The 13,527-nt window shown below is 37.6% G+C and overlaps 1 protein-coding gene across 7 annotated transcripts in view; it reads left to right on the forward strand.

Moving 5' to 3' along the window:
• NCKAP5 (NCK associated protein 5) overlaps positions 1–13,527 on the forward strand; it is a 959,339-nt gene that overhangs the window by 633,217 nt on the left and 312,595 nt on the right. For all 7 annotated transcript variants that reach the window (XM_019454167.2, XM_019454177.2, XM_019454159.2 and 4 more), the window contains one exon: positions 11,905–11,992. In XM_019454167.2, coding sequence (XP_019309712.2) covers positions 11,905–11,992 — 88 coding nt within the window. The remainder of the gene's footprint in view (positions 1–11,904; positions 11,993–13,527) is intronic.

Here is a 13,527-nt window from a genome sequence, read left to right on the forward strand (position 1 = left end):
GGCCACACTCAAACATAAAAAGAATGTTGACATTTGATTTATACAACTTTACTAATCAATTTCTTGGCTGGAGAAAAACTGCAATATCATTTTAGAGCCCCTATTATAGCCTAACAAGAGAGAGATAATGAAGTCCTAAGGGACCCATGTTGTAGCCGGGTATTGCAGAAGGGGCCCTTTCCTCCTTCTTCCCAAGCTGGGAGAAATCTCTGCACTTCACAATTAAGCCTGCTTCTCTTCTTTGTCTGGGGGAGGCAAGATCCTCAGAAGAAAGGCAGATGTGCTGCTTATTACTTGGTTTTTGACGTTCGTTTAGTGTAGGTTTTTAGTCTTTGTCAAAATGACAATAAACGCATGGATTGACAGGAAGCAGAGGGCTGCAGAGTTTCTTTTGTCTATATGCAGGGAGCAGGAAAAGGACTTTTGGCCATAGATTGAACATTCCAAGGCAGCACAGCTTTAAGATACAAAGTAGTTAACACTGTGTATATCTATGCATGGTGTCATGGTATTTTCCAGTAGTTTAATCAACATAGTACACAGTTAATCCTTGAAGAACAGGGGTTTGAACTGCATGGGTCCACTCACACATGGGTTAATTTCCATACAGTACTGTAACTTTCTTCCTTGTGATTTTCTTAATAACATTCTTTTCTCTAGCTTACTTTAAGAATACAGTACAGAACACATACAACATACAAAATATGTGTTAATTTACTTTTTTTTGTTGTTATTGGTAAGGCTTGTGGTCAACAGCAGGCTATTAGTAGTTAAATTATGCAGGATCAAAAGCTGTATGTGTATTCTCCACTACATTGGAGGGTCCGTGCCCCTAGATGTGTTGCTCAAAGGTGAACTGTATTACAGCTCATCAATTATATTTCAAAAATCTTATCACTTGGCAGATTTTGAGTATCTTTGCTTAGTTTACTTTTTTTTCTTTTATAATAAATCTGAAAATTGTGCTTCTTTCTCTGGTGATTTTACTTATCAAAGTAAATTTATTTTTTGAAGTTAGTGTCATTATATAGGTTCTCTGCCCTTTCCTCCTAACTAACCTTGCTTTCATTTTGTAGCATTGAAAATTCAAGGACAAATGGACACTATTTTAGCCCAAAGTCATTGTATTTTTCAACATCCATTTTATTGTGCAGGAATGTGTGATAATAGTGCTATATAAAAACTTGTATTCCATGATAAGAAACATTTGAAAACAATTGACTTTTATTTAATGTCAAACTCGTGGTTGGGGAATTTTGCAGTTATTGGTATAAGTTTTATTAGAGCAGTTTTTTTTTCTTAGCAAAAGATATTCTGATGTGGTTATTCTTTATTTTCTCATAGACATCAAGGGCCAAGAAGGGCATACTCTAAATACTGGGGAAAACCTAAACATCCTAAATTGTTGGGAAAAATACACATGTACAAGGAACATAAGGAGACAAATGCTCAAATTATGAATATGTGCCCATTGGGGGAGCATTACCTAGAGGTCCTGGTTGACATTATGTGAAGGGCAGTTATTAAGCTCCTATGAATCAATGAACATAACTTTAAATGTATGTAATTCAGTTGGAAGAGCCTTAACTGATTTGTATTAACAATGATTTAAAATGCTTTGCATTTTTAAAATTCATTTGTTTATTTATTTTGAGAGAGTGTGTGCACACACGAGCTAGGGAGGGGCAGAGAGAGAGAGAGAGAGAGAGAGAGAGAGAGAGAGAATTCCAAGCAGACTCCATGCTGTCAACACAGAGCCCAATATGAGACTCAATCTCATGAAACATGGGATCGTGACCTGAGCCAAAATCAGAAGTTGGACGCTTAACTGACTGAGCCACCCACATGCTCCTAAAATGCTTTGCATTTGATTAAAATGCCAACACTTGTATAAAACTAAAATGGAATACCCTTATTTTCAGTAGACATATAGACTAGTATGCATGCACTGAAGTATATTTCTCATTAAGCGAACTCACAATACGCAATTTAAAAATTGCAAACACAAGCAGTAGTTACATTTGAAAATCCCTTCTCCATCAAGCCAAATCCTGCTCCTTTGCCAAAGTGTAGGATGGATCAGTACCTCAAGAGAGGTAGCCTCTTATATCTCTAAACCTCCCTAGCATTTTCTTCTGGCACTGATGCTGCTGTAGGGTAATTGTTGGCCTGCCTATCTCCCACACTTGGCAGTTTTTCTTTATTTGAGTTTCTAGTAATAGCACAAAGCACACAGTAAGCATGATTATCAAATAAAGGAACAGATAAGTGAATGAATGAGTGATTGAATAAATGAATGAGTATTCATATCACAAGTGTTATTTTTAAGTTTTCTGCATTTGGAATTAAAATTAGATTCATCTAAATATACTTTTCCCTTTAGTTTTCAACATTGTATATACCCCAAATGATGTAACTCCACAGTTTAGGGAAGTTCCACCTACCCAGGATCAACTGGTACTCCACTACGTGATTTGGGTAACAGAAGAAGACATGGGATACACTGGAGCCTTTAACAAGCTAACAAATTAGTTGTAAAACTAAAAAACCTGGACATGAAATTGTTTTAATGATATTTAACAGTGCCAGCTAGTATATGAGTAAGTGTTTTGGGAGGACATGAGAGTAAGACATAGATTCTCATAGGTTAATGTGAAAGGACATGCTTGTAAAAGATACAGATTCCTGGCTTCCACTCCCAGAGATTCTGATTTACTAGGTCTCAGTTGAACCTGGTAATCTGAACTGCTAATGAGAACCTTTGGTGATTTTCTGCAGAGTGTTCCAGCAAAAATATTTTTCAATGGACTAAGGAGAGACTTCTATGGGCTAGAGTTGTCAGGGAAAAAGGAGGTGAGACTTAGACTGGAGCCTGAAAGATGCTTGGATAGGCAAGGAGGGGAAGGAGGGAATCCTTTTCTTATGGTAATTGACAGAAATGTCTCTATCCAAATAAGAGATGATTATGATGATTGACAAAATGCATTTTTGTGATATCCCACAATTTACTCTGGGAAATAATATGGATAGCATATTACTCTGATGCTTCCTTTTTTCTTTTTTTAAAAATCTAACATAGAAGCAGACTTTAAATTGACTTCTTTTCCCCAGTTTTCACTTTTACTGGTTAAATCTTGACACATTTCTACACTTCAGAGTTTCTAAGGATCAAGCATGCCTGTTACTGCCATATCGTGGATGGTGATGATATTTTAAACAAGGACTATTGGATGAGCAGTAGTAAAACATTAGATATCTCCCTCCACTGACACCACTGAGAAAGTATGTCTTTCATTTTCATTGCCAGTAAAATTTGGAAGGTTACAAAAGTTTTGTGGCAGTGCAGGCTGTTTTTCCATGTTGACAGATATTTACTATAAAATAAGCTGCATCAAAAACATGACTATCCACTGTCACAGTGAAGCTTAATAGTGTGTTCTTCAAAGCAAGGCAGACTTTGAAGGTGTTTGTTTGAAGATTCTTCGATCAGAGGGAACACGTTTGTGAACAGTTCAGAAGGCTCAGAGAGACTAATTGCATAGGCTGGCAATCAATTTGGCATGAATGAAAGAAGGGTGACAATCAATATCTAGCTGGGAAGTGAGAGAAGTTTCAGCAGTGACAGCTCAGTTGCCCAGCAGAGGGAGATAAGTAATACCCAATAAGAAAGGGCCAAGAAGACCACTGCTTCCTGCCTTTCTTGTATTTGGACACTGAGTCACCTAGAAAAAACTTTGTGTAGTTACACAGGCAGAGTAGACAGTCACTGAGACGTAGTTCCATATATGTCTTCAGTTCTGAAAATACAAGTATGGAAGCCATTATGTTAGCACCAATAACTGGTTCTCTTCTCCTTGCTGGGTTCTCACAAAACTAAATTTATCACCAGCCCTAGCAGTTATTTGGTCCATGTGACTAGTTCTGGCCAATAGCCTTCAAACTGAAGTGAAGTTCTGGAATGAGGCAATAAAAATCCCTATAACATTCTCCAGTTTCTCTTTTCCCAGCAATGATGAAAGTTTCATGCTGAGAAGGTTAGAGAAGCCAGAATACTTAAGTTATTCCACTGACAGGGATCTAACCAGGACACTTTTTGCAATAAAAAGGGTGCTATTACTAATTATACCGGTATAATAGACATCAACTGGACTGTCCTGGGAAACCAGGACATAGAACCTCTCTACTCCAGGAGAATAGTTGACTGCTAAGGTGATCAGACCTTGGATCAATAAGAAATTTAGTTATTTTTTAGTCAATGAGCTATTGGGATTGTTTGTTATTAGAGCATAACCTATTGTATCATGACCAATACAGTAAGTTATTCTTCAAACCAGTTGTCTGAAACTTGGAGAGAAGTGCTATATCTCTCTATACTTTTTGGAAAAAGGCAATAAAGGTGGGTGCCTCCATAAAGTATTAGCTTGATTGGCTGATAATCCCAAGGAGCCTGTTCTTTGCCTTTCTAATACCACTGCCGAAGGATCTCTATTTCAAAGGGCCTTGACTTCTAAAAGAACTATCTTTATAAACCACAATGAAAACAAGTGCCAATTTATATAGCATTTTACATTTTGTTTCATTGAATCCTCCTAACATCTCTCTGAGGTAAGTAGAGCTGGCATGAAATATCCATTTTGCAAATAAGGAAACTGAGGCTTAGAAAATGTGATTTTTCTGGGGCGCCTGGGTGACTCATTCAGTTGAGCATCCAACTCTTGATTTCAACTCAGTTCATGATCCCAAGGTTGTAGGATTGAGCCTCATGTCAGACCCCATACTGAGCACAGTGCCTGCTTAGGATTCTTTCTCTCTTTCTCTCTCCCTCTGCCTCTCTCTCCCACTTTCTCTCTCTCTCTCTCTCTCTCTCTCTCTCAGAAAGAAAGAAAGAAAGAAAGAAAGAAAGAAAGAAAGAAAGAAAGAAAAGAAAGAGAAAGGGAAAGTTATTTGTTCTAAGTTATATTGCTGATAAGAATATCTACCCCCACACCCATTTTTGCCACTTTAGGGAGTGCCAGGGACTGAGATATACTGACTATATTGTGGCCACAGGGGTTGAGGTTGGGAGAGGATTTGATAACACCACTTCTCTGGATGTGCTATGGTTTTGCCCTATCTACTTGCTTAAGAGAAACCACTCTGAAATATTGTGGATCAAACGCCACAAGAACTATGTGATTTAAATAGCAGGCCCAGTGAAAATGCCCTATGGACATTCATGAGGATACAGAAGCCAGTTTTATGGATTCATAATGCACTTCTTTGCCAAAATTATACTTTTATTTTTCCAGAAAATTTAATGCTATAGTTCGATCCCAAATAGGGCCAACTGGATTTTCCTGATCTTCTCCTACATACCAAAAAAAAAAAAAAAAAAAAAAAGTCACAGATTAGCACCTTTTACTTACTGTGCCTTGTACATTATTAAAATCCGGTGTCACTGTTGATTTAACCTCCCTAAGCTTTAATGACTTAACACTTGTCAAGGTCCCCCCCCCCAATAAAAAGCCTTTAAGATATGGAAAATGAAAATCAAATTCAAGATGAGTTTGCCAATGAGAATCAAGTCCAATCATTTCATTCAAGTATTTAATTTTCTCTGGGTCATATCCCAAACAGGTCTGAACTGTGAGAGAAGAGAGTATCATATGTTTGATGTATTCTTTGGGGTTATAACTATCTGCTGAGGAGCCAATTACAACTATGGAGAAATGCATAACTTGTCTGAAGCATAGTGAACTTCATCTTGAGTAACACCATTATATTGCTATATTTAAAGTTTCAAAAGTTTAATAATGAATATTAAGAAAGAAATCTTGATTGTCCAGTTCACATTATTCCTTGACTAAGACAAAATTAGAAAATTCTCATTTTAAGAAATGGAAAAATGATGTTCCAAGTTGATACATGAGTTTTCTAGAACAGAATAGTCTCTAATTAAAATTCAGTAATTTTTCTTATGATATATTCAAGTATTTTTTATTATTCATATCAACATAGCTAAAAAGAATAAATAGTGAAGGCCAACTATAAATTGAATTGAACTGTCTGCTATCTTCAAAGTTCCCCTAACATTTGAATGCTGAACTATAAAGATCTATCCCTCAAGTAATACATTTATATTAAAACTACTTATCTTGGCAATTCAAAGTGCTTTCTGAGTTGTATCAGACTCAAAGAACATTCCTGCTTTGGATTACTCGAGAAAATTTTAAAAAGAACTAAATCTGGGTTTGTTTATGAAACTTCATTATACAAGGATAGCTTTAGAAGTTTACTAACTTCTTGATCTCATGAGACTGGACATGGGTGGTTATATTGACCGTTAATTATTTTGTATTAATAAGACATCATCATAATAGTTAATAATTATTGCATTAATTAAAACCTCCACTCAATTAAGGGAAGTAACCCATTTTACAGACCTCTCAAGGATTCTTGGTATATAGTACAAACCCTACCTTCAAAGTGTTAACCAGTGTTAACCATAGTGAAAGCTGGTGTGCTACACTTCTTTCTGGCACTCACACCCATGGGAGTCTCTCTCTTTTTCTCTCTGGATGAATATGAACTCTACAGTCACATGAATCCATAAATGCAACTTTGTTTTGCCACCAGTGAGCAAAAACACTTGAGATTTACCTGTTAACATTCAGGGGATTCCCTTCAACTCCACGTGGAAAATGGGGCTTCTCCCCTGAATGGCATCTCTGCTCCCCTGCCTTCTCCATGTCTGCCATTCAGCAAGCTCCCAGTGCAGGATCAGCACAAGCCTGCCTAGGAGAAAATTTATGGTGCTTTCTGCTTACATACAGATGGCCCTGAAGAGAATATGATGCAGTAATTCAAATTGGACCAGCACCTTTCGATCTGTTTATGAATGGTGTTGCATCCCCACGAGTGAATTAGAGCACTGTGGTTTCTGGGCAACAGTATTATTCTTGCAAAATTTGTGCTGAATTAAAAATATATATCATCTAGGAAAGAAAGAAGAGATTCTGGCCCTCTGACATTTATCCAGAGTGAGCTTCAGTTTCTGTGAAGTTTTCAGTTATTTTCGCTGTAGATTCACTGTTCCTAACTATTGCAGTGGGGATCAGCAGAGACTAGGTTAAGAACATTAAAGTCACAGTGGACCTGGGGATTGTCCATGCCTACATGCTTAGATATGCTAGCTTCTAAGTGAGGAAACTCTCATTTTCTGAGGAAACAAGTTGGTTCAGTTGACCAGAACCCTATACTAAACCAGCAAAATTTCCACATGAATGGTTTCCTCTTGGAATTGAAAATTAGTAGGCTTTTCTTTCCACTCCTAAACTTGAAGAAAGCTTTGTACTGCAATTAAAATGGGGAGGTAAAATGGCTTGTTGATCAAAGCAATGGAAGTGGAATGAGAAAAAGAAATTGAAAGCAAGTGATATGGGAGGTCATGCAAAATATGTTTTTCATTTAGATAATTCTACCCTCTCTGCCCCAGAAGCAGAACACTGGACTGTCTGTGCAGAGGTTAGTCAGCCAGGAGTCTGATGGTGTTAAAGGATGTCCAGGCTGGGGACTGAATCTAGAACCCTGGCCTCATTAAGGTACTGTTCTAGCCATCTAAGCTAATTAGCTTAGCTTAGTTTAGCCTAATACTGACAGTAGACTGCACATTCAGTGTTACAGAAAGAGCAGGGAGTTATTTCTGAGAGATAGCTAGTTTGTTTTACTAATGACCAGGAGCTGGACATTTTAGCCCCAAATGTCAGTGTAAGACTTACCCTCCAGTCTTGCTGGCTCCTCTCATTTGTCTACTTCTCTCTGACCACTCAGATTTACATATTGGTCTGTTTGCAAATCAAAAGGAGCCAAGGGATGGATGAGTGAAGAAACACTTAGATTCATTCATTTATTTAAAAAGAATTTATGGACTACCTATCCCGTAACAGTAGCTATGCTGAGTTGCTAGAGATAAAGTAAGCAACAAGGCAGAGCCACTGACCTCAAGAAACTCGGATTTTGTTAATAAGGCAGAAATGAATTGATTATGACCTTGCAACCTCTCACATAAGAGACAGTGAGAGAATATTGAGTAATTTCATTGTTTATTTCATTATTAATGTGTTATGTGATTAATCTGCAAGTACCCATTAAAATATTTCTTGAAATATGACTCAGTTCAGCTTTCAGTTGAAAGAGTCCCATCAGTTATCAGTTTGAGTTGGGGAGAGTGGCTTCTTGTTCTGCATTTATTTTGTTCTATTTCTGTCAAAAACTAACCTGTGCTAAACTGAATATCTGATCAGAGGAGTCACAAAAGAACATTTCAGTCTAATGTTCTGCTCAGTATCTAGCACTTCATGAGGCAAAAACTCCTACATTTATACCTATGGTATCTGAAATACACTGTTGACAAATGAATTTAGTTTTTTTTCTCTGATGTGTATAGAACTTAACTTTTTAAAAATAGTTCTCTTAATATACATTAAAGCTTAAAACATGTCAACAAATGCAGTTAAGGTCTATGTATTTTTCATTGACTGCCACTTGACCAGTATTTAGGAGAAGAAAGAACTTAGTCACAGATTAGACACCCCCCCCCCAAAAAAAAAGAAAAAAGAGCTAAAAGACAATGATTAAGGGTGATGCTAAGCCAATCAACAGTTTGTAAAAATAGAAAGAAAAGAAAAGAAAAAAAGAAAATCTCTGCCCACATCTGGCCTGGGAAAAGAAATTTGCTTATTTTTAGCCACATTTGGAAAAACAGATAGTGGAAGTATTTTATGTAAAAGCTGGTAATGCACACCCTCACGCATCAGCTATCAAAATAATAGGATAAAGTAAAATACCATTGGACCTCAAACGACAATGAATGGTGCTTCACAGTCTTTGATTTTCAGGAAAATGAAGAGAGATGTTTGCTAAATGAGAATTAAAAGAAAGAAGATGTCATCAGGGAATAAATAATCGTATCTTCTCATCAGGTTCAAACTATTTTCTCTATGACCAGATTCATAAAGGTTATGAAAAGATGAGACAAGTTAATTTTTTACCAAAGGTTGGGTTGGGTCCCTGCAACTCTGTTCCAAGATATGGCTTGGAAATGTAATTGGTTTCAATTAATCATGAAGTAGTGCCAGAAAATGATGTTCACAGTGTTACTGTGGGTCTTGGCTGCTTGAGAATCTAACAGCTTCCTGCCTGCCTCTTTCTCTTTTCTTTTTTCTCAACATAAAGCCAAGAAAAATGGGGGAAGGTGAATAGATGTTTTTCTTTTTGATCTAGCAACTTCTGTATGGAACTTTTAATTATACAGAAGAGATAATTCAGCAAGATATGCACTGACAGAGGTATATTTCAACTTATTAAAAGAAGACAAGATTTAATTTTAACTGAATCTAACAAACTTGAGACACATTTTAAACCAAATATTTATAAATGAATGAAATATGGATTGAAATAAGAAAGACCTGCAGCCTCTGTACTGAGGTAGAGAAAATAGACTGATATTTAGGATGCTGGGGGCCAGTCCCTGATCTATCATACACAAGCTGCCTGATCTTGAGCAACTCCTCACCATTATCATTACTTTTTTTGTTTATGATAGATTTGACAAACATCATGGAAAATCTGCTACCATTTGAGAGATAATTTGTTTTTTTCATACAGTGAAATAGAATATTAGAAATTGGCTCTGATCACTTAATATTTCAGAATCTGTGCTTTCTTCACCCCTATATCTTTTTCTTTCTTTCTTTTTTTTTTTTTTTTTTGGTAAATAAATTCAGTTTGTCTCTTCTACAAGATCGTGAGCACTCTCAGAGCTTAAGGTCAGAAATGGTGTTTTTGCCTTTTTGGGCTCAGCACCCAATAGATGTTCACCATGGTAACTCTTGATTAGAAGTTAAGACTCTTCTTCATTTAAAATCATTTCCTGTATGTAAATAAGATCTAGTGGAAAGAAGCCGCTCTTTGATATTCAGGCAAAATGGCTTCATCCTAACCTACCCAGCTAGCTGTGATCCTGTCAGTTAGCCTTTAACCTTTCTGTGTCTCTGCTTCTCATCCACCACAGTGTAGTAGTGATGTAGTGATCTTTTAAAAGTACATTGTAATGATTAGTAGATGAGAGTTCTTCAACAAGTTGAAAGTACTGTTTAATTTTGATGTTATCATTAATAATGTAAGACTTGTGAAAATACAGGGAGCCAGACTTTGCTCTCCTGTTTGGATGCACAAAGAGATGGCTTATATAAATATAGTCACAAATCATTCTTTGAGCGCTCATAATCAATGTCCACTGTCTTCTAAAATTTTGAGTGGATCTTGATGGCATACCCTGTAAAGGCAGAATTTCTCCAATTATAACCTAGACTTGAACTGGCCCAGTTCATCTGAAGTTTCCTCACTCTGCCACTAAGTAGTTTTATGCCATATTAGAAAGTTTGGCATTTGGAACTGTACTCCTTTGTTTACTGTAATGGTCTTGCCACTTCATGAATTCAGTCGCCTCCTGGAGCCCTTAATTTGTCTTGCCAGAAGCTTTTAGTGAGAGAAAGAAGCTGGATGAGCCTGCTTTTCCTCAGGTCTTTTAAACTAGTATCATACTGAGTCACTGAAATACAGTCTTCAGGATGGGACTGATAGAAACAGCCAACTCAGGTTCTGGGCAAGAGAGCACTCACTGTGTTCAGAGCATCCTGCTCAGGTGTCTTCCCCTAAGAGTATGGTCCATGTATCCTCACAGATGGGCTCCAGAGACAAGGTCATCCAAACACAGTTTGAATATACATGATCAATGCCTGGCACAGAGTAACTACTTAATACTTTTTAAAAATGCATTAACAAAGGATTCATATAGCAACTGTCTACTGAGTACCCACTTTATCTGTAGTTGGGGGGAGACACATAAGAAATCTATGACATGGTTTTATACCAAATATTGTAATTAATTTCAGAAGAAAGAACATGCATATAATTTGAGCATTAAAGTGGGGAGTTTTTGAATGATAGAATGAGTGATGTAAAGCATAAGGCTGTAAAAATTCAAGGAAATGCAGAGGGAGGCCGTGAAGATGTTTCTTTGGTAGTGAAATTGAAGTAGATTTTGAAAGATGGATGGAAATGAGAAGATGCAGGGTTTGCCATTTCAAGGAGTAACAACATGAAACAGTGTCTCAAAGTGGAAATGGAAATGTGTTGTTTTTTTTTTTTTACTGTTTACTTTTGGGCAATGGGGAATGGGTATTGGAAGTAGGAATGTAAGACAATATAGGATTATAACATACAATATAAGTTACATTATAACCCATAGAAATACTAATTAATGTGCACTAGGCTGTATGTGTAGATGTTTATTATTTGAAAGAATAAAAAATCTGAAGTAATTTAAGTTCCATCAGTAGAGGAATGGTTAAATAATGTATGGTGCATTCGCATCATGAAATACCAGAAAGTACCTGAAAAGAATAGATCTTTGTGTGCTGACACAGACCACCCTGGAAAGATGTAACAGTTTGTTAACAGCGAAGATGCATTCATGTAATATTCGTCACCAACTTTGAAAATTGATTTAAGAAAAAGTGGTATTTCAGGAAGATTAATGTGGTGACATTGTGTCAAATGAAAGGGGAGTGATTGAAAGTGAAGAGGGATAGTGGGAGATGTTTGCATGAGTACAAATGCAGGAAGCCAGTGATAGGGACCTGAATGGTAAAGACAAAGAGAACTCAGAGACATTCTTAATTTTAAAGGACTTCATGACAGATTCCTAATGGAGGGTATGAAGGAGAGAGAAGAGAAAAGAGATTTCCAGGTATAAGCTTATACTGGAACTATACTGAAGAAATATTTCTACTAACTGGAATAGCCCCATGTTAATCAAACCATCTCTAAAGAAAGTCTTTATTTTGTCTGTTTGTTTCTCAGGATGGAAGAAACAGTGCGAAATCTATTGCAGAGTCAAGGGCCTCCAGAGCAGAAAAAAGAAGAAACTGTTAATATAATGGTCTATCAGGTACACTACGTTTCTCACTCTTGGCTGGGCACCAGTTGGCTTGTTTTTCTTGTATTTCTCTAACTCTGTCCTCCCTGACCCAGAGATAAATAAACAAGTGTGGTCCAGACCCAGGTGCTGGGAACCATACAGTCACCTCTGCTTAAGGAATCACATACATGTTTATTTAACTCCTTCATATCTTGGACTCTGTGAAACAAATTGTAGATTGGGTCATAGGAAGCTGCAAAAAGTAAGTTTATAGTGAAACAGAGAAACCTATAAAAGTACCATAGTACTTGGGGTACCAGGGTGGCCCAGTCAATTTAAGCATCTGACTCTTGATTTAGGCTCAGGTCATAATCTCACAGTTTGTGAGGTCAAGCCACGCATCAGTCTGCATGCTGACGGTGCACAGCCTGCTTGGGATTTCACTGTCTCTACCTTTACCCCATCTGTGTTCTCTCTCTCTCTCTCTCTCGAAATAATTAAATAAAAAGTACCTCAGTGTATACTTCATGATCAGGGTGATAACAGAGATATCTGTAGCATTCTCTGGGAATATGGAGGGGAGTGACTCATCCTGTCTGGGAAGTTAAGTGCCATACCTCCAAGAAGGTATGACACTTGGTATATTTCAGAGTTATGACACTTAGGGACCTGAGAGAGAGAGAACAGGAGGAAGGATGTTGCCAACAGCAGGGTAGCCTAGAGAAAGGTACAGTAGTGTGAATTTGCATGGCAGGCTCAAGAAGAATAAGAAGTTCAAAGTAAGTAAATAATGGCCTGATGAGATAAAAATCTTGATGGTGAGACTGGGGGTACTTGGAAGAGCTGGATGAGGTCATGCTTGTATGTTGTGCTCATGAGTGTGGCCTTGCACCTTGGGCACTGTAGACTCAGAAGAGGTCCAAGTTGGTAAGTGGTAGACAAAGTGGCCAGTCACTGTCTTCTGATCATCCTCATTCCATGGTTCTGTAACACAGCAAAGCAGCCAGCATGGTAAGAAGGGCTTCCGATCTGAGCACGACCCAAGTTGGCCACACAGATGAGACGGCTCTGGCAAGGTGGGAAAGGGAAATACAGCAGAAAGAGCACAGGCACCCGACATAGAGAAATTGAAGACTTTTACTGGAAATCACTTAAAATCACAAATAGAGACCTGCTATCCATTGTACAACTAAGCATAGGGAGCCCCAACAGCTAAATAAGGCAAGGAAATGGGCAGAAACTTGGGGGTAAGCACTGGGCAACCCTAGATTTTTTTCTGACTAAAAAGCAAGAGTGTCTGGGGAGGCACGCATGGAAACCTGTCTGGTAAAGATCATGTCACATGATTTTCCCTCAGTGTATGGATTCAGGGGTCTACAACCCAACTTGTTATGAAGAAGATCAGAAGGGACCAGATAATAAACGTTATAGTATTACACGAAGTTAAGAAATCTAGGCATGGGTAGCCTTAACAAGTGTGTGCACTAAGTAGTTGACTCTTGAAGCATACAAGGCTACTTTATGATAAGGGGAACATCTGTTCTCTAGCTCCAGGGACAACAGTG

This window comes from Panthera pardus, unplaced genomic scaffold (genome assembly GCF_024362965.1).
Source record: "Panthera pardus isolate Hobbes unplaced genomic scaffold, ASM2436296v1 HiC_scaffold_10, whole genome shotgun sequence".
NCBI classification, from domain to species: domain Eukaryota; kingdom Metazoa; phylum Chordata; class Mammalia; order Carnivora; family Felidae; genus Panthera; species Panthera pardus.